The sequence below is a fragment of the Columba livia genome, chromosome 1 (assembly GCF_036013475.1).
Source record: "Columba livia isolate bColLiv1 breed racing homer chromosome 1, bColLiv1.pat.W.v2, whole genome shotgun sequence".
NCBI classification, from domain to species: domain Eukaryota; kingdom Metazoa; phylum Chordata; class Aves; order Columbiformes; family Columbidae; genus Columba; species Columba livia.
In genome coordinates this window covers 149921078-149948519 of record NC_088602.1, presented here as the reverse complement: position 1 = coordinate 149948519, position 27442 = coordinate 149921078, and the positions used below count along the sequence as shown (strand labels likewise).

At 39.9% G+C, this 27442-nt stretch overlaps 1 protein-coding gene and 1 long non-coding RNA gene across 6 annotated transcripts in view; one reads left to right on the top strand and one right to left on the bottom strand.

Annotated features, from left to right (window-relative positions):
* Positions 1-2264: 2264 nt before the first annotated feature.
* The window catches only part of KIAA1549 (KIAA1549 ortholog), a 143632-nt gene continuing 118454 nt past the window's right edge, over positions 2265-27442 (bottom strand). Inside the window, exons 12-21 of one of the 5 annotated variants that reach the window (XR_010467486.1) lie at positions 27311-27435; positions 22188-22393; positions 20267-20490; positions 18972-19116; positions 17026-17355; positions 16051-16103; positions 12100-12245; positions 10129-10283; positions 9767-9877; positions 3648-3834 (exon numbers count right to left, since the gene is read on the bottom strand). Coding sequence is in view for 4 of the 5 variants with exons in the window: in XM_065038005.1 (XP_064894077.1) it covers positions 3580-3834; positions 10129-10283; positions 12100-12245; positions 16051-16103; positions 17026-17355; positions 18972-19116; positions 20267-20490; positions 22188-22393; positions 27311-27435 (1639 nt within the window). In the remaining variant the exon portion in view is untranslated. Of the gene's footprint in view, positions 3835-9766; positions 9878-10128; positions 10284-12099; positions 12246-16050; positions 16104-17025; positions 17356-18971; positions 19117-20266; positions 20491-22187; positions 22394-27310; positions 27436-27442 lie in introns of all 5 variants that reach the window. The other 4 variants (XM_065038005.1, XM_065038011.1, XM_065038024.1 and 1 more) reach the window with 4 other exon arrangements.
* On the top strand, positions 8396-12108 carry LOC135575972 (uncharacterized). Its single transcript, XR_010467487.1, has 3 exons — positions 8396-8505; positions 11347-11392; positions 11970-12108. It is a non-coding gene; the product is annotated as an uncharacterized LOC135575972 (long non-coding RNA).

Here is a 27442-nt window from a genome sequence, read left to right as displayed (position 1 = left end):
AAGTACAGGACATTGCAAAGGTCAGTGAAATTCCACTTACCATTCCAAAGTGTGGGTATTTAATGTGACTGGCCCAGCACCTATGCAAATCACTCCTCCTAAAAGTGGAGTCATGTCACTGTCAGGACCACGTGTTACATCCTGGTAGAGAATATTTAGAGCATTGAAGTGCGCCCCGCCTCTCAAATCGAGTGTATGAAAAATAATTGTAAAATTTCACTTGGCTCCAAAGATAATCAAGAAGCAGGCTACAGGTCAACATTTTGGCCATGAGAAGGAAAAGCAAACCAACCAAGCTAAATTACATAGCTCTCGTCTTGCCAAATTCTTCTGTCTGCCAAACTAAACACAGACTAAACACAAATGTCAAGGAAAATTGTGAAGAAAGAGAAAAGCCTGAGGATTCCATGAACCAGATGGTTTAGTCGTGGGAATGGATGTAACTGTTGGTAACAGCTTTCTGTGCCTGCACCAACTTCTCATCTGATCGGTGTTCTCAGAAACTGGTAGGTTCATTAACAGACACTTAAATTCAGGATATTTCAAGTTTCAGAAAAAAAAAGGCTTCTTCCCCCCCCCCCCCCTTTAATAGTGCAATAGAAAAAAAAAGGCAAAAGAGCTCAAGCACACGGGGATGCAGAAACTTACAGATTATTTTTCCCAGAATTCCCAAGTAGAACACATTTTGGCACATGCATTCCACAGAGTCCTTTTGTAACACATGAAAACCCAGCTTTTCCTGTAGCTGCAGCAAATAAAGTGTGGGTCTCCATTACGAAGACCATCCTTGGAACTGGTGCCTTATGTGTTACTTTTCTTACTATGTGCAGATACAGACGATGCCATACAATTTTTTGTGAACAGTGGGTCAAGTCTCCAGTCAAAGTAACTTCCAAACACAGCTTTCTGACTTCTTATATTTTACTGTCGTGCCCTGTGAACTTGAAAGGTTTTAAATAGGGATTTTTGCATTAGAATGCCTCTTTTAATTTACCAGTACATATTTGTCCTATGTTCTTCATAAGATTTGGGACTGAAAAGAAAAAGGATGTGTTTCCAGACATAAAAAGATAGAATATCACAATACTGTCATCATCACTAGCAAAAGTTAATGAGAAATGGCTTAAGTAACTCTAACTTTCAAAGCTCTTATTTCACATTCCTTCTTAAATAGCTGGAACCAGTATCCAGACAATGAACTTACATTCTAGAAGCCCACAGTTTCTTGAAATGAAGTCACAGCAATGTGCTAATATCATAAAGGCTGACCTCTGCAGAATTAAGCTGCAGAAGGACGTGAAGAGACGGTTTTAATGGGAACACTTAGGAACAGTTGGTCTTCAACATTATCAAAAAGATCAAATGAACATTGCCTGATACACTCTTCATTCTGCAAAACCTGACATTTTGCAGCAGTATTGGCAACGTTCATGTTTACAAACCTGGCAGAAAAGAAATGTTTTTTTATTTCTATCCTAGAAGTGATTATCACACAAAAAGCCTAAAAAATTCACAACATAGTAACCTGCTGGTACTGCTGTTCAGAACCATGCTGGTGTTTCAGCTCCATTCAAACCTCAGCCAGTGCTCATGAGCTCTTTAACTATTGGCCTGGGGACTGGAAATCAATTTAGACTGCTTCGCTACAGTAAGTCTCTCAAAGCAATTTCATACAGCCTTTTGATAACCATGGGTAAACAGAAAAATAATTGAGCTTCCCAATAAAGAGAGAAAACACACCACCTTTTTTCCACATCAGTGAGCAGCCAGTTGCTTCCTAGTTTTGTTTTTGGCGATTAATATTATCTACATACCTCATGAACAAGCTACATAGGGTTCTTCCATTTCGTCCTCCTACCTGTTTTCATTTCAGTCTGAGTTAAGTCCTGTCACAGTCCTTGACCTGTGCACTGGAACCAGAAACAGATTTGGTAGCCAAAGACCACCATATCACACCAGTATGATATATCTGTATTTTACCAATGCCATTTCTACCCCAGTAAAGGAGGCAAATGCCGCCCTATCCTGATCAACTGCCCGATGATCTTTTTGGTGGAATACTGCTCTTTAGACCTTTTATGACTACCATTTGCTAGTGTTTGAAATACCCATGCTCTAGCACTGAATAGTTTTGCTTTTCATTTTTCTAGAGCAAGGCTCCCAAGCCTCCTCACAAACACTGAGCTTACCCTCTATGTCTGTGACAGTTTGTTAGCTTGAGTTCAGTCTGATCTTAAAATAAAAACACTCCAACAAATCATGGCTTAAGCAAAGTTTCGGTATGTATTATGTCAGTTACAGTTATGCAATGGCCAAATATTAGTAAACTTGTAGCTAATATTAAATTAAAACTCTGGAAAAAACAGTGACAAACATTTCCATGGCACGTACCATTCTTACCATGGGGATAATGCTTACCCTTTGTCCAAATGGACAGTGGAAACAAGTATAAATATAGAAACTGACTCAAAACAGCAAATCTAAGCCTATGTTAGTGCTCTAAACTGTCACTGACTTTCACTAAAATTATTCAGATCCAAACATAAGCAATGACTTAGGATATCAATTTATAACGTAATGCTGGTGACCCTGTACCAGTCAGGCTGGATTGGTTCCTGTCCACAAAGCAAACTACAGAGTGGCAATATTTTATTGTGGGTCTTGCAAGAGCATACAGTATGTAATATATTTTTTTAAAGATATACATACACATTACTCCAAATTTAACTGTGGCTGAGCTCCTCTCCCAGTTTTCAATAATTTTTAAACAAAATAAATACCAAGCCCTTTCTGTTTGGATGCTTTGCTTTGTTTTTCCAGCCTGAACAAGTCTACAGATATTTTCTTAGTTATACAAGGCCAATGTTTCACTCTGCAAACATTGAAGATGAAGGAACACTTGAAGCTTCAGCACCAGAAGGGAAACAAGGAAGAGTGCAGAGGGTAGCTCCATTTGGAAGCATAGAGCTATAACAATGATTGTTCCAGTTTGTTACAAGTAGCTCATAAAGACTTTTATTCTAAACAGTCCCATTGTTTCTGACAACCAAAGTGATTCTTACATGGGATCACACCATCAACACTCTTGAGCTGATAGTGTTTGTAAGCTTGCAGAACGGCAACACAAACAAATTCTCCATAAGCACTGGAGAGATCAGAACACCTGTAATCTCTTGCAAAATGTCATCTCAGTTTATTCAAAGAGTCACCTACTTCCTTAGAAAAAGGAGTCTATCATACTTGGGAGTTTGTTCCTGTGATTTTTTTGTTGCTGGAGTGTTGAGTTCTTGACCTAATGTTTTATTTATGTGTTAGGTCGAATGAGGGTAGGGAGAGAAGAGGAGCACCGTAATATTAGCAGATTAATTAATATTACATGTGATGACACTGATTGTTTTCCCTGTTTGTCCCCCATCTCTTCTTATTATCCTCATTTTGCTGCCTTTTTCAGTTTTTCCAGAGTGTTGTCAACAGAGCTGTGAAAGTTCATTCTTTTGAGAGGTCAACATTGCTGATTTCCTCTAAGTCTTTGCTTCCATAGGAAGCAGATACCTGGTAGATTTGCAAGGGAATGCTAAATCAGCTGTGGAAGTTCTGCACCGCTGTCTGTTTCTGAGAAAGCCGCAGAAGTTCTTCTCTAATTGCTTTGATAAGAGAGGCTGAAGAGTGCCCCGGCTGGAGGTCCTCAGTGGAACTGGTGGTGTAGCAAAGGCCCTGGCCCTGAAGGCTGTTGTGTGGAAGCTGAGCAGGGGGTGCCGAAGGCTGCCTGGCTGAAGTCCTCGGCATCGGGAATACTGGTGAGGAGGAATATTCTTGGTGTCCATGCATATGCGTCTGGAAAAAGGTAGAAAGCATTATTGTACCTTCTGAACAAACATGATGATCCCAGAAAATACAGAAAGCAAAAAGGCAAGTAACAGAGGGAAAGCAGCATGGAGATGCGTCTATCTGCTGCCACTGTTCTTCTGTTGTATGAATGAGTGATTCCCCTTAAGGAGCACAAAATAACAAGGATACACAAAATTGCTGGACTGCCTCAGCTTTTCAAAATCTCTTTGAGCATCCATTAAAAAGTCTGACCCCTTTCTAATCTATGGCACGTTTAGAAACTGAAGTGGAAGGAAGTGGGGAGAAAAAACCACAGCACTAGAGGCCAACAGAACTGGCTGTTCTTTCCTTGCCTTTCCATCAACTTCCTAAATTACAACAGGGAAATTACTCTCTTTCCAGCTGTCATTTCTCCATAATATTTATAAACAGAGATACTACTGCTTTCACCTTCCCCTTTTCTGCCTGGCTTGCTGGTTCTGACTGTACACTTGTGAGGACCCTGTGACTGACCAGTGCCCAGGAAAACACGGTCAACAGAGGAACCAGCAGGAGAAAATTATTCAAAAGGGAAATATTAGGTTTTTCTATACTCAACAGCTGGTTTACACATCTGAAAAACACTATCCCAGTTTAGGGACAATACTTGTTTCAGGGTAGAAAGGGGTTAATTCTGCATTTGTTCAGTAACATAAATTTTCAAACAAAGCAAGAGAGAAACAGAACAGAAGCCTGAGTTTATGGACCTGTCTATCTGGAAAAAAAAATCTGCTTACACTAAAACAAAGCATGAATGCACAGCACACTATGTGACTGCACAGACTCCCAGTACGGACACGAACGAAGTACATTTTGAAAATCTAAATTCCAGCTGACACCCCTAAAGCATTTCCTCTTGCCTCGTGTTGCTGAAAGCAGTGAGACAGCCAGAAGACAACACTGGACACAAAAGACTTGAACAACACAGCACAGTCCCCTTTCAAAGGCTGGGCTTGAGGAGCTGCAGCACGGTCAGATCACAGTTATCACAATTTAGTGAGCACTATCTTTGTGGATAAACCTTAAGTAGTAGCAGAAAGAGCAACCTGATGAGGGAAGAAAGGACAGCAAGGTCTGCTAGAAGGGGATTTGGGGGTGAGGGGAATGAAAGGATTGCAAAGCAGAGCCTGGGAAGGGTATGGGGGACCTAAAGCGACGGGGAACACAAAAATGCATGAGAGTATGTTCCTTAACATCTCCAATAACATAAATGAATAAAATCTAAACCATTTCGTATAAAGTAGAACTAATAATAGATTCTGACTCTCTTGCGCAGCTCGTGTAAAGCACTGATCAGTTACACAGCTGATTTGGGGAGAGAGATCAAGAGGAAAAGAGGCTTTAATAGAAGAATGATAGGTAAAGAACGTTTTCCAAGTAACATCCTGTCTTCCTTCTTTGAAAAGGAGGTGATTTTAGTATCAGAAAGGAATGAACAGGTCTCTTGATTGTTCAGAATTATTCATGAAACCTGAAACTAATTCATAAGTGTAGCCTAGAGTTAGCAAACCTGACAAGGGCTCTGTGGGTTTATAGAAGAGATGACATAAAAAGTATTAAAAGCAAACATTCCTTGACACATGAGTCTTAACAGCAACCCAAATTATGTTCAGATTACTTTCACATTAAAATGGATTATGTGATTCAGCTCCCATCTCATACTGCACTGAATTAGCACTATAAGAATGTTTCTTAAAGGAAGCTAGGAAGAACATCTGAAGATGGCAGTGGCTGTTTTTTAACATTAAAGCTATCAAAGTTTTCTTAAATATCTCAGAAAAACAGAAGTGTGTATTTCTGTGATTTCATACATAACATCAGAATTAAATAGGTGTGAGAACTTCCAAAAGCAGATTGGTTTAGAAACCTAACCTATACTAAACTGGAACATCACAATAAGGAGAATAAAAAGGTCAGAGAGGCAGGAAGAATTTTTGCACTTTTCTTTTTTTTGCTTTTAAGTTCTTTACTAACAGAAATATGCATTGATATATGACAGTATATATGTAACAATATATAGTTTTATATAAGATCTATAAATTATATATTTTTATAGAGAGACTTCTGTATAACTAACAGCAGTACAAAATAATTGACAAAAATATCTTCATTGAATCTTACTTCTTGAGGAATGAAGATTTATGAGATCACATGGGGAACTTGTTGATCTCCATGTAATTGTTGAACTCAGCCAATTTCAACTGAATTGGATGTATAAATACACACAAACACATATATGTATTAACTGATATATATTTTTAAAATTGCAAAAATAAGTAGCTATTTAGAATTAACCTGATCTGTGCTATCATTGGATTTGCTTCTGAGTGGCAGAAAGGCCGGGTTAGGCTGTGCTCAGCCGGACCTGTCAGTCAGCATGTATCTCACAGAGGACAGCTATGGGACATGAGAGGCAACTTGAAGTATACCCTGTTTCCCCAAAAATAAGACAGGGTCTTATATTAATTTTTGCTCCAAAAGATGTGTTAGAGCTTATTTTCAGGTGATGCCTTATTTTGCCATGAACAAAAATCTACATTTATTCTTGAACAAAAACTCAACATTTATTCAAATATAGTCATCTCACCACATTATGGAACATCATCATAACTCTCCAGACCCTGAATACCATTGTGAATTTCTTGTGATTCTATTTCCTTTAGAACCATTTGCCCCATTTTCTCATGTCTAGCAATAGCGGTTTCCTTAAATGAGCACCTCTTGCCCACGTAGCCTGCTCGTAGCGCATTGGCAACGCAATGGTCAGTTGTCTGTCAGATGTCTGCTTTTCTTGGTGAAGGGTCTATCTCTCCTGCTGCATTTTATTGACAATTAACTTTATTTTTTTACATATATAGCTGCCTGGACACTATTTAAATTATTTTTTTTTAATGAACTGTAACTAGGGCTTATTTTTGGAGTAGGGCTTATATTTCAAGCATACTCAAAAATCCTGAAAAAATCATGCTACTGCTTATTTTTGGGGTAGGTCTTATTTGCAAGGAAACAGGGTAGTGAGATGCTTTAGAGACACTATAGTGGGCAGCCAACAATAGAGTAAAAGGATAAAGTTGGCTTGAAGAAAACGCTGGCAAACTGGAGAAGACTTAAGAGAAGAGTGAAGAGCTAGAGGGGCTTGTGGATGGATAGAAGGAGATGACAGGCGGTGGTAGGGAGATGCAAGATGCTACAAACACCTATAAGAAACCAGCTTCTTTTATTCTGCTGCTCAAATGACCACCTGCTCACTATTGTATTTTGTGTAGGCTAAGGAAATGCTGTAATTATCGTGGTTGCCCAGGCCTTCCAGACAGAGAATTAAGGTCAATTGATGGCAACCTGCACATTGGCTTTGGGTGAGGAGATACAAGTGAGGGGTCATATTCCAGCAGAAAATCAGGTGTTGATGGCAAGAATAATAGGTGAGGATACTTTGACAAAAGGGTCATTGCAGGAACACAAACACAGATCCCTCTCAAGTCTGTAGGTGAGAAGAAGTGCTCTAGATCTAATCTTCCTAAAGAGTTTTAGTTTAGAAACTGGTTCAGAATGAGGGAAAGCTAAGGCTGTTTGCAAAAGATCAGTTGAATACTGCAGCAAAAGGAATATGACTCTCATGAAGTAAATCCTCCTTTCCAAAAGGAGGAAAGACAAATTTAGAGCTCTGTCTTAGTGAAGGAATCTGAATGTTGAAAGTAATTAAACTAAAGAAAATGACATGACTAGCACTTATCTAAGAATGTCTTTTTTTTTTTCTTAAATGGGAATAATCCTTTGCAAAAAAAAAAAAAAAGGAGAGAAGAGGAGGAGAGAAGAGGAGGAGAGAAGAGGAGGAGAGAAGAGGAGGAGAGAAGAGGAGGAGAAAAGAGGAGGAGAGAAGAGGAGGAGAGAAGAGGAGGAGAGAAGAGGAGGAGAGAAGAGGAGGAGAGAAGAGGAGGAGAGAAGAGGAGGAGAGAAGAGGAGGAGAGAAGAGGAGGAGAGAAGAGGAGGAGAGAAGAGGAGGAGAGAAGAGGAGGAGAGAAGAGGAGGAGAGAAGAGGAGGAGAGAAGAGGAGGAGAGAAGAGGAGGAGAGAAGAGGAGGAGAGAAGAGGAGGAGAGAAGAGGAGGAGAGAAGAGGAGGAGAGAAGAGGAGGAGAGAAGAGGAGGAGAGAAGAGGAGGAGAGAAGAGGAGGAGAGAAGAGGAGGAGAGAAGAGGAGGAGAGAAGAGGAGGAGAGAAGAGGAGGAGAGAAGAGGAGGAGAGAAGAGGAGGAGAGAAGAGGAGGAGAGAAGAGGAGGAGAGAAGAGGAGGAGAGAAGAGGAGGAGAGAAGAGGAGGAGAGAAGAGGAGGAGAGAAGAGGAGGAGAGAAGAGGAGGAGAGAAGAGGAGGAGAGAAGAGGAGGAGAGAAGAGGAGGAGAGAAGAGGAGGAGAGAAGAGGAGGAGAGAAGAGGAGGAGAGAAGAGGAGGAGAGAAGAGGAGGAGAGAAGAGGAGGAGAGAAGAGGAGGAGAGAAGAGGAGGAGAGAAGAGGAGGAGAGAAGAGGAGGAGAGAAGAGGAGGAGAGAAGAGGAGGAGAGAAGAGGAGGAGAGAAGAGGAGGAGAGAAGAGGAGGAGAGAAGAGGAGAGAAATTCCTCAGAGGAAAAAGAAAGTGCAAGCACCAGGTGAGCTCCCCTACAATTAAATAACACAATACTCAGACAGATTTGGTCCATGATCTCCTCCTTTTGCTTAAAACAAACAAACAAACAAAAAGACAAAAATCACATTGCAGTAACATTTGAACTGCAGCAACCAATGCGCAAAAATTTCTGTCAAAGCGGAGGAAGTATTTAAATTCTGATTAATTAAAAGTCAGCCTAGATTGAGGTGATATGTACGCATCTAAAATGGTGACTCATGGTGTAAACTGCAACCAAATCATATTCTATTGGGCCAGGAATCTTTGAAAGTTGTGCAGGTAACTGATGTTAAAACACTGATCTGGAAGTCATTTTCAGAAAAGACAGACAAATGATAAGAAGGGGCAGTGAATGGTAACCACCTGGAGATGTCTCTGGAAATGGAACAGAAGAGACATTAAGACCTCTCATGCAAGTGCTCTTCTAGAGGTAAACTGAAATTATGTTCTTGCATTCAAGCACAGATTGCAAGTTAAATCAGGCAAATACATCTTTCAGCTTTGACAGTTCAAGTTTTTGAATAGTATCAGTAGGGCCTGTCTCTGCTGTGCCCAGTTCTCAAAAGCTTTATGCTGTTCCTCTCGAGTTCATCTGGAGTGGTGGCAGCTCAGTTTCACCAAAATCGAAAGATAAAGCCCATCCTGTTGCATTTTCTTTCTGCAAGGCCATTTAGAGATCATGCAATACTGTAAAGGAACCTCAAGTAGTGTGAACACACACCGCCCTAAGTATGCAAAAGAAAGAGGTCCTTCCTCCCTCAAGGAAGAAACCACAAAAATCATAGTTTAAGCAAAGGAGCAAAAGAAGGAGCATGAAGTTGTCACTCTCAAGAGTACTACAACAAAGCGCTCACACGTCAATCAGCTTCAGGATGCAAGTACAAAGAAGGACAGGGAGCAGGCAACTGTATCCTTCCTGGAAAGACCATACATGATCTTCAACCTCACACATCAGGTTGAATCAGAAACATCAACCTCTAGCAGCACTGCTGCCAAGAACATGAAGTCATGATGGCTGCCTAGGCAACACTGGTAAATGAATACGTATTAATTTACCACATCCTGCTGACTGAGGCTAGGAAAACAGCTTGTTTAGAAACACCTCTCCTGTTACGTGCAACTATGCGCCTTATTCCATTGCCCTGACTCCTGCTGTTGCGCACTGATACAGAAGACGAAAGAACTACACCAATACAAAGTAGGACGGTAGTCTGGGACAATTTAATTCAATGTTTTCTACTTACAATGATCTCAAAATACAGAGGCATATTTCAAAGAAGAAAATGGAAAGCAGTATCCACCTCTGCCGGAGCTCAGAAGCAGAACTGGGTGAACTGCAATTAATGGGTGAAGGCCTCAAGTGAGAAAAAAAATAATAAAGGTTAGGGTAAAGTGAGAGAAAGCAGTTAGAGAGAAGCAAAGGCGAAAGAACAGCAAGCAAAACTTAGAAGAGCTAACAAGGGTTCGAAGAGCAAAGCAAAGAATGTCAGAAAAGCAACTGAAAGTATTCCAGGGGGAAAAAGTTCCAAACAGTAATGCAGGAAAAAAAAATACCCGAACATATCACTACTTCGGAAACTATGCAAATGTGTAACACAGTACTCACTGCATCTCGCCTAGCATATTCCTCCTCTCCACGGTACTGGGGCCACCCTGGCCCCCCCGGCTGGCCATGCCCTGCTCTGCCTGAGGGGATCTCCACTTGTTGACCTCCGATCCTGCTAGCAATTCCCACCTGAGTGAGGTGCTGTATCTGAGAACCTTAAAAGCAAATATTGTTTTTTTTCATCTTTATACACAGTCAAGTTTGTAGGGCAGACAAATGACAACACAAAACTTTGTTGGAAGCAGGAGACAAGAAGAAAGCGGAGCTCTGTTTCTGTGTAATTAATAAAACAATCAGCAGAAAGAAGGCTGTCAGCATAGAATAAAGAAGGAAAAGTTACATGCATTTTGTGCAGTTCATTGGAGTGTGATGCTTTTCATTGCCACTGCACTGAACGAAGAGGCTGGGATACATGCATCGCAGACATGGACTACACTTCATTCCAAAAATACGCCAGCCCTTTCCAAACAGCATTTACTGAAAGCCCTGGCAAAGCTTTCATGTAAATTACTTAGCAGCAAAGGGAAGACATTTGTTCCTGTGGTTACACCTTATTTGCATCACACTGGCAAGACACAACTCTCCAGACTGCTTTCTATTCCATCGCTACATGACTACATAAGAGTATGGTTCTTTCAGCTTTGCTTTGCAGTTAAATATTAAACGATGCTGTCATTGAGTAATGAGAAGGTCAGAACACACTGTATCTCCTTTCAGCCTGAAAGCAAACCTCCTCCTTTCTCCTGTCCCTTCCCTGCTTTCCCTGCTTCCACTGCTTTCAAACACATGCAAGGATAGCCACCACCATTAATTGTACGAGACATGGAACAACATGTCAGCTTTTTGCCTGAATTTCCTCCTACAGGGAAATAGGATTTATTATTATTATATTATTCATTAAAAATTAAATACATTTAATAAACTCACAGATATGTAAGAGAAAACTCTGTGTGTGTATGTTAAAAAAGGGGGGAAAAGACAAAACCAGTGTGATTTACATGATGGACAGTTAGGCCACTTTCATATTTTCCTCTCAAAAAATTTTTTTGAGAGGTTTGATATTTGCACATAATCCTACTGAAGGACAGGAACTAATCATCTGAATTGCCTCCAAACTTCCAAGCAGAATATTTATGAACATTTAGAGAACAGTGTGAACTGGACAATAAAACAATCATCATTAAGCTGTAACAGTCACTACATCTCTGTCATTCTCAGGTATGGGGAGAGGACAGCAGCTATCAAAACCAGGACTCCAACCTGGGTAGGTACTTGTATTTCCAGTCTTTTCAGCTCCCCAGGAAGAAAATACTTCTCTGAGAGAAAATTAACTGTGCCATTTGCATAAAAGCAGAATATTTTATACTTAGAATCAGTTTTTGATGCTTAATTGCCATGTGATGTTAGAATCTTATTCATGATAGCATTGATGAGTACTATAGAAATTACCTCACAACCAAACCATGGAAGGTGATTTCATATGGGACAGGAGCAATAGATAATATAATCAGAAAGTAAAAGATCCTGCTTTTATGCATACACTTCTAGGAAGAGAAATAAAGATGCAGAAAAGTATTAAAGTTGCCATTTAGCAGGGTGATGTGAGATGCATCAGTTAGCTCATTTAGTACAAAAGAAATAGTCAGCAGTAGAAAGCTAGCATACACTGTACACTCTAAAACAATTAAGTAATTTTCCATTCTTAGAGAACGGTGGTTTTTTTGAAAATACACTATGCAATAACCAATGCTTGTAAGATACTAAAAAGGTGACTGTCTTTTTCTGCAATGTCCTACAGATGTAAAGTTAATCTCATCTTGTGATCATTTTTTTTTTGGCAGCAAAGACAAAGACCACATGTTGAGCATAGCAGCTGAAGGAGAATAACGCCTTAATGGTTACCTCAGTTTAAGAGCAGATACGGAAAAGGATCAGTTAATTTAGTGCACATTCAACTTAAGCGAAGCGTACCTGCAGTGCTTCCAACGGGTCGTGGCCGTGCCACGGATGGCACTTCCTCTGAGTATATCCCTCTGGAGGAATACTGAACCTCAGGTGGCTGCTGGTCTGGATGCATTAACTCTGCAGGTTGAAGGAAACCTGGCCCAAAGTTCTGCCTGTAGAAAAGTAAGGACTCAAGATTACAATAAGTGAATTGCATAATTAGAAACAGTCATGCAGGTGCACCTCATAAAACAACTCTTTAGGCTGACTTTTAACGTACGTCTTAACCTTGAATGTTAAAGAAAACCATCACATCTGAGGAATATATTCCTCCTTCATGACCTGCATTGGACAGGAACAGGAGTTAGAAACTCTAAGAAAATTCCACACGAGTGTTTTTCATATGTTTCAGCCTCCTCAACACAGAGAAAAGCATCCACAGATCTTGTTTCCCCCTTGAGGAAAAACAGCTTCTTCACTGAAAAAAAGGACAATAAGAATGCAGTATTGATGTACCTGCTTAACTCAGCAACAAATCTGACTTTCGCTCAAGAGTTTTTGGGCACACAGTTTTGGTCTGAATCAAATAAAAATTGCATTACACGTCAATTTAATGGATAATTATTGTATCATCAAGTGTCCAGGAAATTTTCAAAACTTTGCTCTTTAACATTGAACCTACACAAAGCTGTCATTAGCATATATGAAGAGACGCAATGTATAGTAAAATGAATGTTTCCTACAATTCAGGTTGGTGCTGGCAGTTGTTGTTACATATTTACTGAAAAGAGTTAACAACAGAAACCATAATCAATCAAACGTCAGTAACTGTGCGAAGCTAATGGGACTTGTAAAAGAAACCCTATAATTCCTTCACAGAATAGGAGTAGAGAAGAAGATGGAAATTCTGCTTTTCCTATGCTTTTTATTAAGGTATCTTAACCCTGGTACAGAGAGATTGTATTTTAAAAGACTGGTGGCAGCTGAGTTTTCAAGGATTATCGAATCCTATCGATACAGTCAAGGTGTGGATGCCCAAACTCCAGGCTAGTGTCTCTTAAACTCCAGGTACAATTAAAGAAGAGAGAGACACACTCCTCAAGAGGCACTCAAAGCAAAAGATCAGGTTCATTGTGTCATTTTTTGCAGGAGCCTCTCACTGGTAAGTATAAAGGAAGCAAAGTAAGACAAACATCCTAAGTCAGGCACATGAAATTACACAAGTTGAGGACTAGTGACAAGTTTTCTATGCCTTTTACCACAACAGTATCTAAACCCTTCTAGGATATGGCCACAACCTACCCCATTCCTCAATACCCCAGTTTTACAGCCTTTTGTTTTAGAGGAAAATCCCATGACTGCATTTAATTCAAACTATCCTTGATTTGTGCTTTATTTGGAACACGAATCACCTTTGTATGATGGCCAGACAGCCAAGAAAGCTGACATAATAATAAATAGCCTAATATAGCCAAATATGAACCTAATATAGCACGAGCAAATAATTGTAAATTAAAGTACTAGCTACTTGGCATACAGTATTACACAGAGGAGGTATAAGGGGTTCAAGCTGCAACAACCTCATTGTGGAAGTGCCAGAATTTCCCCAGCTCCCTTGCACACAAGCCCACTTGTCCACTCGGCAGATCCAGAGGAAACAATTTCCAAACAGACTTACAAGCTAGTTAAAATAAATGCTTGAATGGGTAGGTAATATTTAACAATGTCATTTCTGTTATGTTAATCACTGTAACCAGTAAAGGATGTGACCATCTGGCCCTTTATGCCTGTAGTGCTCCGCTGGGAACTTGTAGCTGATAAATGACCACAATTTTTTGATGTTATCTAAATAAAACATTTTCTCAACATTATTGCAAAAGTATTATTTTTGTTCCAATTTTTCAGAGGTCAAGGAGTATATCCTTTATTGCTGATGGGTTTGTACCTGAAAGGTGCATGTTTAATAACCCATCACCCTTTCTTCTCAGTCTTCTTTATAATAGACATAGCTACCCCTTAAAGTCAGAGATTAACAGAAGAGTATAAAAATGGGATCCATATCATACAGACTTTCTGGTGTTCCTTTCTATTTCTAGACTGAGACACAGCCTTCAAAAAAACACAGCACATTACAAAAAAAATCATTTATCTCCAGTTATTTAATTAAGTGGGGAAATACTGCCCCCCAAAAAATCAATTTTACACCACTAATCCACTATGGCTAAGTATCTCTATCTCTGTTGCATGATGCAATATTCATTTTCTGGTAAAAGCTGTCCATTGCGCCTTTAAGTTTGCCGAGCTGTTATGTGACCTAGGTCTTTTACATGTAATTTTTTTTAACCAGGTTGGTTCCACCCCATTAAAGACACTGACTGCATTTGTACACAGAAGGGAACAGTACAGTCACTCAACTACTATTCCACGCAGTGGATATTTAAGCCAATGGAGTATGACATTGATACATGCCACCTAATCATACTGACCTCAGGTTATTTTTCCTTTCCCTAATTGGTTCACTGTTTCTATTAATTTGTTTATCACTGTTTTCAGAATTTGATCATAACTCCCACTCCACAGCCATGACAACACTTTCCTTGTTTTCTATTGACCAAGCTTTAGGAAACCTTCTATTTTAATGGCAATTTATATGAATTCTTCCTGTTAAGGTCAACAACCTTGCAGATTGTTACCTTAATCTGCCAGCACTGGCAGAGCCAGAATTTGAACTATCAATGATGATGCCATTAATTTGTAACTTACAGAAACTCAGAATGCCTATGCCAAAAGCTGATACACTTCTGAACAAAAAATATCTTGCAAAGACACTGTCTTGCTCAGGTGCACTAATATGGGTTACAGCACTTTCATGATTAGTTTATCACATTTTCCCTGAATGCATACCAGGTCGACAAAGAGAAAATCCTCAATAACAAACAACTGGTTATGCTTTGTGTTGGCAGTCTTAAAGCTCATGATCTTCAAGGTAACTCAAATTACAAAAAGTACACTGCATGTCATACTGCGTGCCATTTCATGTATGCTCCACTCACACTAAAACTGTCACCTTCAGCCAAGACCTAAGTGAGAAAACGTGCTTAGAGACTTCTCCTTTCCTTTCCTAGTTGGTCTTTCGAAGATCAGGCTGCAGAACAATGGATAAAGAAAAGCTCTTCATATCCATTTTACCATCAAGTTTCCAAGGCAGTGAAGACTTTATGTGAAATCTAATGAATGACACGGATACCAGTGCGACTTCATCTCACAGGGTGAGCTAGAAGAAGGTAAGGAGAGAGCAACACGAGGCCACCTTTTTACCACCTTGGCTGCAGCAGCTTGGAGAGAGCGATACAGGTCTGGCCACAGTGGGTACCATGACTCAAGAGTCCAACTTCACATGTAGTTTAAAACAGACACCAAATGCGGAATTAACAGTCGCTTGGACAACCGTTTTCTTCTCTTCACAGGATTCTCCCACAGCAGTGCCAGGAAAAGATGGAAAATTTGTTCTTCCCCCGATTCTATAACAAAAGGCCTGTGAGGATCACCATGCTCTGTAATTTGTTCTCAGCTTGGTTAAAGACAGAATGAATCTGCTAGTCATCTGAAATCTTTTGCAAGCGAGCGTTGCCCCGAGGCTACAGAAATGAGATAAAAGTGAGACTACTGGGAGAGTTGCATGCATCCGAGTAACTGTTTCAGGCTCTCTAACAGCTTAAACTCAGTGGTTTACTCAGTATTTGGAAGGATATCTCTATAGCCAAGGGGCTAGAAACACATTTCTTTTAAAAGGAGGCTTCGATTCCATACAGTATGCATGTCACTCATGCTACACAAATACACTACACAGGCTGGATCTGGACTCCTCTTACTTTTAATTTATGAAGTACTTTGCATAATTATATACCAGTGCAAGTAAGAACTCCGGAGGAATTGTAAAGAAAATAATAAATTATAATTCTATCAGTGAAAAGCTACCTTGGTAGGAGACCTGGTGCTGTTGGCGGGGTCATTCCAAATTCCACGTATCTCTGTCAGAAGAACAAACAAACAAACCAATCACAAATTAAAACCAAAATGCATACTCTGGGAAGTCCACTGTCAGCCTTCTAAGTGATGAATGGCAGAGATCACTAGACCTGTATGTGTGACTTGATTGCAGTCATAAGAGCTTAGTTTTACAAACCCTGAAGCACAAGATCTGGGAATCACTGCTGCAGTGGGGTAGCAGTCTCTTCTGTCTGAAGAGAGTCTTAACTTAAAAACCTTTCAGAAATACTTTCTCTCACCTGCAGAAGATCAAGGGCTGTTCCAATGTCTACTTAGCCTAAAACTTTCAGCAAATGAAGCTTTGCATTTGGACATCTCTTTATATCTCAACCACCATCGGACTGCAGCAGAGACCATGGGGCTCAGATTCAACAGCCCACTGGCATTATGAAATTTGTACTGAATTGTTGTGGAACTCGAGATGACCTGAAAGATTATCCATGTGTCTCAAGTGTTCCATAAAATGCAAAATTATACACAGAAATGCTGCTTCCCTATCCCTCTCCTCCTGAAAGCACCTGCATACCCCGCTGCAAAATACACAATTTTTTTCATTGTCAAAACAGGAACTAGCACATACTTTTTTTTATAAAAAGAAGTTTTACTCTTGGACATAACAAGACTGATCTGTGGAAGACCGCAACTGAGAAGAACAGAAACATTATCCTAAAGGAGGGGAACTCCTGTCTTCTCCCGTGGTTGGGATGGGAAAAGGGAAAAGAATCCAAACAGCTTAAAATTCAAGTTCACCATCTTGTGACGGTCACGTTTGAATTCTCTTGGCTCCAGAAACTGCTCCAGATTTGTGACAAAGTCCTGACAGCAAGGGCACAATAACAGCGAGCATGGCTCAACTGGTGCTAACTACCTGCCCAGAAAAGCCTTTTAAATTGCATCACTCACATTAAATTGTTTTTTTACTGCCTGAGTTGGACCATAAGGTGTTCCCCACTGGGTGCATGTGGTTCCCTTCCCTGCTCGAGCAGGAGTGTTGTTTACCGGCTGTCCTGCAGAGACCCCGGGTGGTGTGACGGCTGTGGAATTGGCTGCTTGGCTGCTGGGAGCCACCAGTGCAAAAGCATCATCCAGCAGCGAGTGCATGGTTTGCCGAGCCTCTTCAATGGATGGCTGTGGTGGGATGTACTGGGAGACTGGGTGGGAAGGCAAGCCGGGGAACTTGCCCAGATCAGCTGAAGATGATGTCTGAGGTTCAGGAGGCAAGTCTGGATCAGACTGGAGGAAAAGAAAAGAAGGTGAAAGGCAGTCACAGGGAAGACCTAAACAGACAGCTTCCAAGTCCCTGTGGGTCTTAAGTATGAGCAACATTTTCTTTGCTAGAACCACAATGAGATAAATGGCACAAGTGCTGGTGCTGGACAAAACCTGCCCCTTACCCTTCCCACCTCTGTATGCATGTATACATGCACATACATAACACTAGCTGTTCAAATAGTTCACTCAGTGGGATTTGAAAGACAGACAAGGCAGCAGAGCTTTGTGCAGGAGTTACTCTGCTACAACAGAAATCTTGTGGTTTGCAAGCACACAACGAAATCATGCAGAGAATGTTTACTCCACCCAGAAAAAGACAATCAGTTCTGTCTATATCTTTGACTTCACGGCAGCTTTTGCAGTTCAAATAAATTAATTTGGTCTTTAGCTTACAACTGGCCACATCAGCAGTAATATTCAACAATTATTACCTCCTAGGAAAACATAAAAAGGGAGCTGTTAAGCAACTAAGTGGTTAGCTACATGGAACTTGAATTTGGATGCATCATCTGAATGGGATTCATATAAGTGCTTCAGAGCAGCAACACCCAAGGCACACACTGCAATTACTACCTGGGATCTTACCACATGGGCTTATTGTTCATCAGTAACGGGAAATTAAATGAGCTTTCCAGCAGTAGACTTATTATCAAAGCTCATTCTTACCACTGCACACAGACTGCAAAATGAGTCGTCAAGATGCAAAAGCCTCTACTTCATCAGGAACTTAGCATTCTGAGTACTGTCTCACTACAGATGCCAAAGGGCCTGAGCTTGCTGTGTGACATGTCTTAATTAAACAGCTTCAGATGATAATTCATTCTGCTGCAGCATGACATTAAAATCATCATGCTGTTGTCTGAAGGCAGACACCTGACTGCATACGCAGCTAATGGTAAAGCTTTTAAAATTATTAAACCATCTTACAACATGAAAACTATCCAGGGGTTACCAATATTAGGATTAGGCTTAATAAAGTCTGCTTAGAAGTGGTTAAAGGTGCCTAAATACAGTTTGTGACATGGATATGATTGAACAGAAGCGTTCTTCAGTGTCTTTGCATTTTTTAGACAGGAAACAAAATTAATTTTCAAGACATTGTATTAGAATTGTTTTAAGTTACTGTAGTACAAAGACATGTTTCTCTTTCATTAATAATTAATTCCCACATTTTAGAAATGAGAAAATTTCTCATGAAAGGAACTGAATCTTCTAATCTGTGAAAGTGAAGGATGAAATTTGCTGTAACATATGAATATATAACATCCAGCAAATTGGACTAGAGTGAAGCTATGTTCAAGATACTGCAGAACACGCCAAGCACGCTTTCATGTGCATAATACATCTGCATTAATGAAAAGAAGGTTTTGGTTCTTGGCCTCTTTAATATCAAGGAATACCTGGCAGAATTTTACTGCTTACTACTGACAGACTGCCAATTAAATCCTTGTTTCACTTTGATTTACAGGGCACTGAAACTAGCCATATAGACCACAGTCAGAAGGCCAAAAACCTTCAATGTCACAACTGTCATTACAATTATCAGAACATTCCTATAATTCAAGAGACATACATACAATATATGCAGAATTATTGACTCCTGGAGGCCTTTTGTAAGTCCCATCACTGTCAGTTGTGATTAACCTGTCCTTTTCTGCATCAGTCGGACTACCATTTATCTGATGTCGCCGGCGCTGCTTGGGAGAACGTTTTGCACGAGAACTTCACAGGAAGAAAACAAAAAGCAGAGAGAGATAAAAAACAAACAAGACAAAGGTAACTGTATTTCTTTTTGCAATTTTTCTTCGCATCCCACTCAAGGTTGAACTCCTCTGCCCATTCCCTCTAAGTCATCCTTGCCTCAGCCCTGTTTCTCTTCCCTTTCCCAGTTTTTTATGCCAGTTACATCAGCTGGCCTTGAAATCTCCCTCCTCAGTCTTCTCCTAATAACACTTTCATTGGCAGCTCTCCAAACTCCAAACTGTCCTATTCCTCCCTCAAACTCTCTCCAGTGTCACCTCCCTTCTACATCAATCTTTCAAAGTTGTCCATGCTTCAGCCCCGCTCCCAGTGCCTCTCCAGACCTCCCAGTCCAATGTCTGACACATTTGCAGTAGCAGAACGGACCACACTGCTAACAAGGCTTTGTGCTTGGCATGTTGTTTCAACCCTCTACCAGGCAAACCAGCCGAGGAACCCATGTAGCTGGAGAAAAGCTAATTTCTGTCAGTGTGAAAGTGGTCACAGGGACACAGTGCTCCAGGAACAAAGCATCAGTATTCATCAGCCCTAAACAGGGACAAGGGAAGACTTCCTCTGAAAATACAAGGCCAGGCAGCAGGGCTGACCCATGAGGCTGAGAAAAGTGCCTCATTACCCAGAGGGAATACGTAAAAGGTTATCTTGTTAATTTGTGAATTTACCTTTAAAATTCAGAATCTTCGTGCTTCTTACGCTGTTCAACCGTTTCCTGATTTTGCATGTTTTCCCCTCTTAACAAAAATATCATTTCTTGCAGCTTATATTTTCTGTGCATCTTTTTGATAGTGCTTATATTGCAATTTTGATCCCTCTACACCACATAAAAATTATTTGAAGAAATGCTAGAGCAAGTACTAAATTCTTTTAAGATAGTTTTCATACATTTGGGGTTATTTATCAAGAATTCACTGCTGAGAACTTGTAAAAGAATAATTTGAAAACAAAATATAGTGGCATATACTGAAATAAATAAAAATGTTTAGAACACCCTAAACCTTTTCACCTGGATAACTCAAATTCAGCTAGTGATCAAAATTATTTTATTTATTTGATGTACTTTGGACATTGACTCTAAAAGAAAAACGTTCCTTCCCATCTTTGAAATGCCTACCTCTTCCTGGGCTCTATGAAGACAGTAGGCACACTGCCTCCAGGATCCAAGATCTTGTCAATCTGCATCTGTGCCTTGCGATATATTCTGTGCTGTTCTTTGGAGTCAACCACCACCACATCATCCACCACTGGAAATTCATAGTGCCCCTTGCGCTTGGCACGAAGACGAATCTTATTGCGGTGATGCTCAATCTCAGATTTATGCCTCAGGGCTGTTTGTATCTTAAAGAAGGAAGGGAGAAAAAAAAAATAATAAAAAAAAAATCTAGTGTGTTTTTCATTTGTAGTTTTTGCAAACAGAACTTTTTTTCACTCTTCTGTAAACCTCTACCTCTCACCTCCCTGCCTGTCCCTATCTCCCTCCTCCCCCAAATCTCTGAAGGATTAAGCTATGTCACACAATTTGTAAACACACTCCTTCCTTGGATATTTTGCAATATGTTCATTGTCTCCCTAGGGAGATGTACTATTATACACAATACAATAGGTGCAAAATAGCAGGCGCAATTAGAGAGAGGTGGTAGTTTGTTAACAAAAGGCATGACGAACATGAAAAAGTTCTACTGTCTGCTAGAAGTGACAATGCTCTGAAAAAATGAGACTCATCAGTACAGGCTATATCTACCTTTGCTTGTTTAAACAGAGATACATTTGATCAACAATGCTGAAGCCTGTCACCAATTCCCTTTAATGACCTTCATCACGTAAGAAGCAGGAACTTAAAGAGCTAATTGAGCTTATAACTTGATGCTTCTGCTTCTGCAGAAACGTAGCAGCAACACAAGGGCCCAGCCCCCGAGAAAAACATGGTGTTATCAGCTTTGCCTTTTCTTGCAGGTTGTGCTTTCACACCTCTCTTCCACCTCTTTTTCAAATCTCCTGGAGTGTATCTTATCATCTGGGGAAAGCTATCGTAACACCACCACTTTTAAGTAAGTCCTGGCCCAACACTCACTGAAATAATTGTTATCAATGGAAAAGATGTGGACACCAGATCAGGTAGAAACAACTGCTCTGTCTGTGCTGGTCTACATCTGGAACACATCTGCAGCAGCAAATTAAAAACCAAATAAAAATTGATTTTTGTATATTCTCTCATCAAAATCCCCTAAAAGCATAAAAGGGACACAAGCCAGACTTAGTAATTACATTTATATTTAGAATGATATGTCTTCTGCCCATATAATCAGATTTCTGTCTTGTAGCCCCTCTTGCCTACGTACACTGGCTGCATGTATTTACCTCTCTTCTGCAAGGCACTCAGAAATACAGTATCTTAATGTATTTAAGTTAGAGGTTTCAGTAATCTTCCACTCTGAATTATGAGAAGATGCCATGTTAGGCCCAGTACCAAAGCAGGGTGTAGGTACACGGTACTGTCAGGCAGCATATGATGTGGTTTTCTCTCCTAATGCCCCAGGCACGCTCATATTCTGCTTAGAGTAACCCAAGCTTCAGAGAAAGCAGGAAGTTTCTATATGCTTACAGTCAGATAAACACATCAGACACTGGAAACAATGAATATGCTGCAAATTCACACTCCAGAATTACTTGAGATAACTTGTTTGTATAACCCACAACCCAAGTCGCTGAAAAGTCAAAAGAATGCTGTAGAATGAAAACCAAGGTGGGTCAGACTTTCCAGTTCTCTAACACAACTCTCAAAAGCACGGTAATACAAGCTATCCTGACCATCAAATTTGCTCCTCTCTCAGTGTTGAAGTTTCAGTTTAGGTATCTCTTAAAAATAGGTCAGATTATCTCTTTGGAAGGAAATAGGATTACTCTTGCAACTTGTCAAAATTCAACCTGTCAGGAACTAATGAGGAACTCCTGATAACAAGAACCTGGATACTTTTCACTTCACTCTTGGCTGGGCATACAGTCCGCCACAAACATTCAAAGCACTTCAAAAATACCTCTTTATTAATTTTGTTGGTCTCTGCCACTCGATCAGAAAGCACCGAGTTCTGAACCGGAGGTGCTGCCATCGGTTGCATAGCAATCAGCTGGATCTTACTGGGGACCCGTCTGCTGGCATCTGAGGAACGCGACATCCTATCCACATGTTCAAAAATAGAGGCTGAGGAGTGCTGTTCGTTTCCACTGCTGGTCTGAGGAGGTCCTAAATCACCAAAACAAATACAGAGAAAAGCAGTGCTGCTAGGGTTATCTCAGTCAAATGTTAAGCTCTACAGATGCTACACTGCAGGAATATGCCTTGTTTTCCATCTGTGTTTAATTTGCCCTATAGGCCTTCCAGCTGATCCACGTTTAGTGTACAACAAGTTTATCCAATGGTTTGAAAATTATAAACATTTTTCCATTATATTTCCAGAAGGCGAGCCGCCATTTTTTATTTCTGTAAATCAAGCTCTTGGCATTTGCAATGCCCCCCAAAATCTCAATCTACTTTACTCAAAAAAAGCTGTTCCAAGTACATAACTGCTAATGGTTCCTCTTATCAGTACTTAAGGAGATGCAAATTCCTCAAATGGAAGTTCAAAGAGCAGTAAAAGATGTCTCACTGCACTGTTTTCTTCTCTGTGACAGGATAAACAGTTCACATAGTACTAAGCAAGGTGCACAAATATTGCCGCACTGCATTTTTTTTAAGAGGTTATATCAACTCAAGTACAATCAGCAAAAGATGTTATGGAAATTGACAGATGTGAAAGTTGTGGCCCTGGTCTTGCCAACAGCTAATTGTATCAACAGAAATGGGTCATCTCCCTCAAAAGACTTGGAATATGTAAGGTCACTCCAGTGGTTTGCAGTTAAGCACATATTTAAGTATTTTTTTTTGCTGGAGCCTATGCCTACAACAGGAACCATTATGTGGATTAGGCTTGCAAAAACTATTGAAGACTTGCAAATTAATCTTTTGTCTTGTCCACATGGTAGCACCACAAATTCGTAAACTGCTTTACACTGTGAAATACAAGCAATGAGAGATTAAGGTTTGTGACTGCTCCCATGGAGGAACACAACAGAGTAGAGGGACATAGTCCCTCATCCTTGCACAGACTCTAATAACAGGTTGTGGTTCTCAGATTGAAATCAGGAGAATCTGATTTGATTCTGATACAGAATCAATTGTTGATCAACTTGATGCAACTCCAACAGACAAGATGGAAAAGAAAACAGATACTGCTCTGATCTGTATCTATCTCTTTTCTGTTGCTATTTATATGATCTTTACCATTTGTCATATTCACAGCCCCATCGTCATGGATTTCTTAGAAGCATGCAAGCATGGCCTCTCAGAGAGGGCCACATGACATATTATGTAGTTAATGTGGAACCCTCAGAGCAATCCTGTAGTCAAGGGAAATATAAACTTCTGCATCCGTCTTTCCTGTTTTCCCACACATTAGTAACATTTTCCAAGGTTTCCAGTTGATCTTTCCAAGTCCCTTCCAATCCCTAACATTCTGTGATCCTGTGAACAGCAGTTCTCAAAGTTCACTAAGGTCCAACAAAAAATTTTATGGTTATTTTCATATTACTTGGTTAGCAAGGTCTAAAATGTTCTATTATGCTGACAATTCACTCTGAATCTTTATAATTTCATTCATAACCTTCCCTTTTGCACACACAAACAAGTGCTTGGCAGAGGCCTCTTAGCTGAAGTGGTTCTTAAACTCATTTTGTAAGACTGTCCAAAAGTCCCACTGTCAACTTTTGGTAAGGTAACATTGTATGTTACTCTCTTTTTCAGAAAAGATACACAAACACACAAAATAACCCATAAGCTGCATCTGACCTTTAAATCCTCTTTGTGTGCATACATTGAATGTGTCTCTAAATACAAACCATGATGGAAGTACAGTAAAGTAGATAAGAAAGCCAGGAACTGCACAGTGCTGCAAACATACGACAAAAGGAGAAATGGTTTCTAACTCAACACATGAACGAGTTATTTTAGAAGTTTTGCCAGAGTGAATAAAAATGGTTTCTCATTTCAAGGTTCTTATGTTACACGATTATCCATGGTTAGAAAATCTTCCTTTAAAAGCTATCAGATGGAACTATATGAATGAAATCTCAGACTAGACAGCTGATGCTGAAAAATAATGGAGAGGAATTAATACCCAAATAATGGGCCAAACACATTTTAACAATTCCATACAGGTCACATGTCAGGGATCGATGTTCATCACTGTTCCCTGAGTTGAAACTACTAATCGAACTGAAATGTCAGAAAAATTAATTGCTCTGCAGGAAGCTATGATTTCATATGAAAACCAACCCAGCTGCAATAGAGGAAGGCTCCCTGCACCTTCTTGAAATAAAATCGAGGGACACAGCAACCAAGATGCATAGAGTCTAATCCAAAATCACGTAAAGTCAAGGGAAATCTTCCCCTGATTCACTGGTATTTGAATCATGCCAGAGCATGCAGTTTCAGATACATTTCGCACAGTTTCTTCATGTAGATTATGTCCCCAGGATGCAGCTGATGACTCTCATTTGTTACTTGTAAAAACCTAACAATGGAAAGCATCATAGTCAGCCTTATATCCATTCTTCTAGAGTATTACAAGAAGGACACTGCCATCAGAGGACACAGTCCGTAAATTATCTCTAGATATGGTATGTTTTATCAAAGACAGGGTCAGCCTTCTGCTGCCCCAGCCTTTGCTATGTCTCAGTCCTGACCAGAAAAAAATAGTTTGTGAGTAAATATTTGTGCTTCTTGGGCTTCCAGTAAAGATGCTAACAATATGTGTAGCTTGTTTACACAAAGTTAGTTTCAGGACCAACAGCTGCCTCAGTTTTGCTTCTTTCACAGTGATGTTTTCCTCAATAATTTGAAAGAACTGGGAGGAAATTAGAAAAATACGCCTCAATTGGATGACTATAATTTGTGTTACTGAGAATTTTTTATACTTCAGTAGCTCAAAAGTAATTTTTTTTTTTTGAGACTCAGAAGACAAATCCTTCCAATCCTAAGATATAACTGCAGCTAACACAGCACCTCTACTCATATTTGTACTCAACTACCAGCTCTGGTTACTTACCCACTCTGTTTGCTCCTGACAACATAAAGGAAAAAGAAGAGACAACACAGTAATTATTACAAATAATTCAGATGGAATAGTCACTGGAAAGAAACACAGCGGTAAGATGATTGCATTTACTTTTGAATGAAATGCATGAACTCGGATCAAACTGCCAAGCCTCAGCTGCACAAAAAAGGGAGCTGAATCTGCCATTTAACAGACAGAGAGCTCTCCACAGACTTCCAATTCTGAATGCTAAAAATAGTACCTATGATTACCAAACTAGAGGCACCAAATTCTAGGGGGGAAAAAAAAAGAAAAGTATATTTGATGCAGGAAGGGCATGATAGGTTAAAAGAACACATCTTACACAGTATTCTTGCTGCCTTTCCCAGATAATTCAGAAGCATCAATACCTAACACTTCTACACCAAAAGGACAAGTTAAATCTTACACAATGGTTTTAAACCCAGATGGAAAATGAAGAGAGAAAAATGGAGTTTCCAGGTATGAAGAAATGGGGAGACCACTAAATCAGGGCAATAGAATTCAAGTCAGATAGGTTGGAGTAACTCATAAACCATCCTGAGATGAGCTCTCTCAGCACAGTTGTTTTCTTATATATGTACGTGGGCATGACTTTTGGTACTTAGAGCACACCTAAAGCACTGAAAACCTATACAGCATTAGTACAATATATTCTTTCTGTAAATTGTGTAAAGTACATACAGCATTCACTGCGTGTTGAATTATTAGGAAGTTTAACTTTCTAGTCACATTAGCAGATGCTGTGCTTTGTTTTCTTGCATGTTGGTTACAGAGGAAAGCCTGCTCCTTCACCCTTGATCTTCCAGAAGCAGTCCACATTAGGAAAGTCTAAGAATCATACACTATTTAGCTTGCTGTTTAGCCACTCATGAGCTAGAAGTTTATATAAACTATCTTACACATTCCTCAATCTCCTTTCTTCAACATAAGCAAAAATTGAATATTGCCTGCTAATATCTGAATTTCACTGGCACTGCAGTCCTCAGTAGTCATCTTTACATCTCAGCTGGTATTTCAAGGAGGATGTGGAAAAAACATTCAATATACCAAAGAAACTGCTCACAATGTCATCAGTATTTTTTTCTTCTCAGTTCCTGCTGCCACCAAGGCCATTTATACTAAGAACAGATGGGGATATCACAAGCTCACAATTCAGTATCAGAGTTTTCTCTAGGAAGACTATTGTGATACAAGGCAAAGACTGAATAACTAAAACCTCAAGCAGGAAGCAAGCCATCTAAACCCAAAAGACTCAGAAGAAAAAAAAACAATTAGTGTTCATGTAGCCACAGTTAACCACACAGTTTTAAACAGGAAAAGAATTTAGAAGAATGTTTTAATTTAAAAATGAAAGTGGGTTTGCAGCATTTTGTCAACTTTTCAATGAGGAATGAAATATATCTTAGGGCACCTCCAAGACAGATGGTGCCACTTCAAATGGGAGGAGGATGGCTCTTTACAAAAAAAGTCACTGTTATTAACGTACCAGCACTGGATTTTCATTTATCTAAAGCACAATCATTAAGGCATTTTGATGCCTGAATTAAAACTTATTTGTAAAACGTTTACATCTCTGGCCTTTTTTTTTAATCTCACTTTTTTTGAAGTTACAGTTATGGACACACACCCAGGCTGTATCAAGCTGCTGTGACCTCTACTGTCCATGCAACTCCAAGATTGCTACCAGGAGAGCCACAATTAGGTCTAAATGGAAAGAGGTTTGCTGCAGGTATGTGGGAGAGAAAAGGGGAGAAGATCCATTCCTGCTAAGAAGTTAGTTTCAAAAGCTTGCTGGAATAAAATGAATGTGTAGATCTTCAGTTTCAAGAGAAGAAACTACATGAAAGAGGAGAGGAAGGAAATTTTTCACGACACAAACCAGAAAAATTAACAGCCAAAGAGGAGTTTAGAAAAGTCTCAGCACTAAAGTAACTAACTCTTCAACCTGAGTAAAGCACTGCTCAAGGACAAAAAAGAAAGTAATATACCCTTTTTCACTGGTCTGCGTGGTTTGCCTTCATTTGCAACAGTTGATGGTCTTGCAGTTTCTTCCCCAGTCTCTCTCCCACTGGATTGTTCACTTGCTGTGGAGTCAGCATCTGATGGCGAAACTCTGCCAA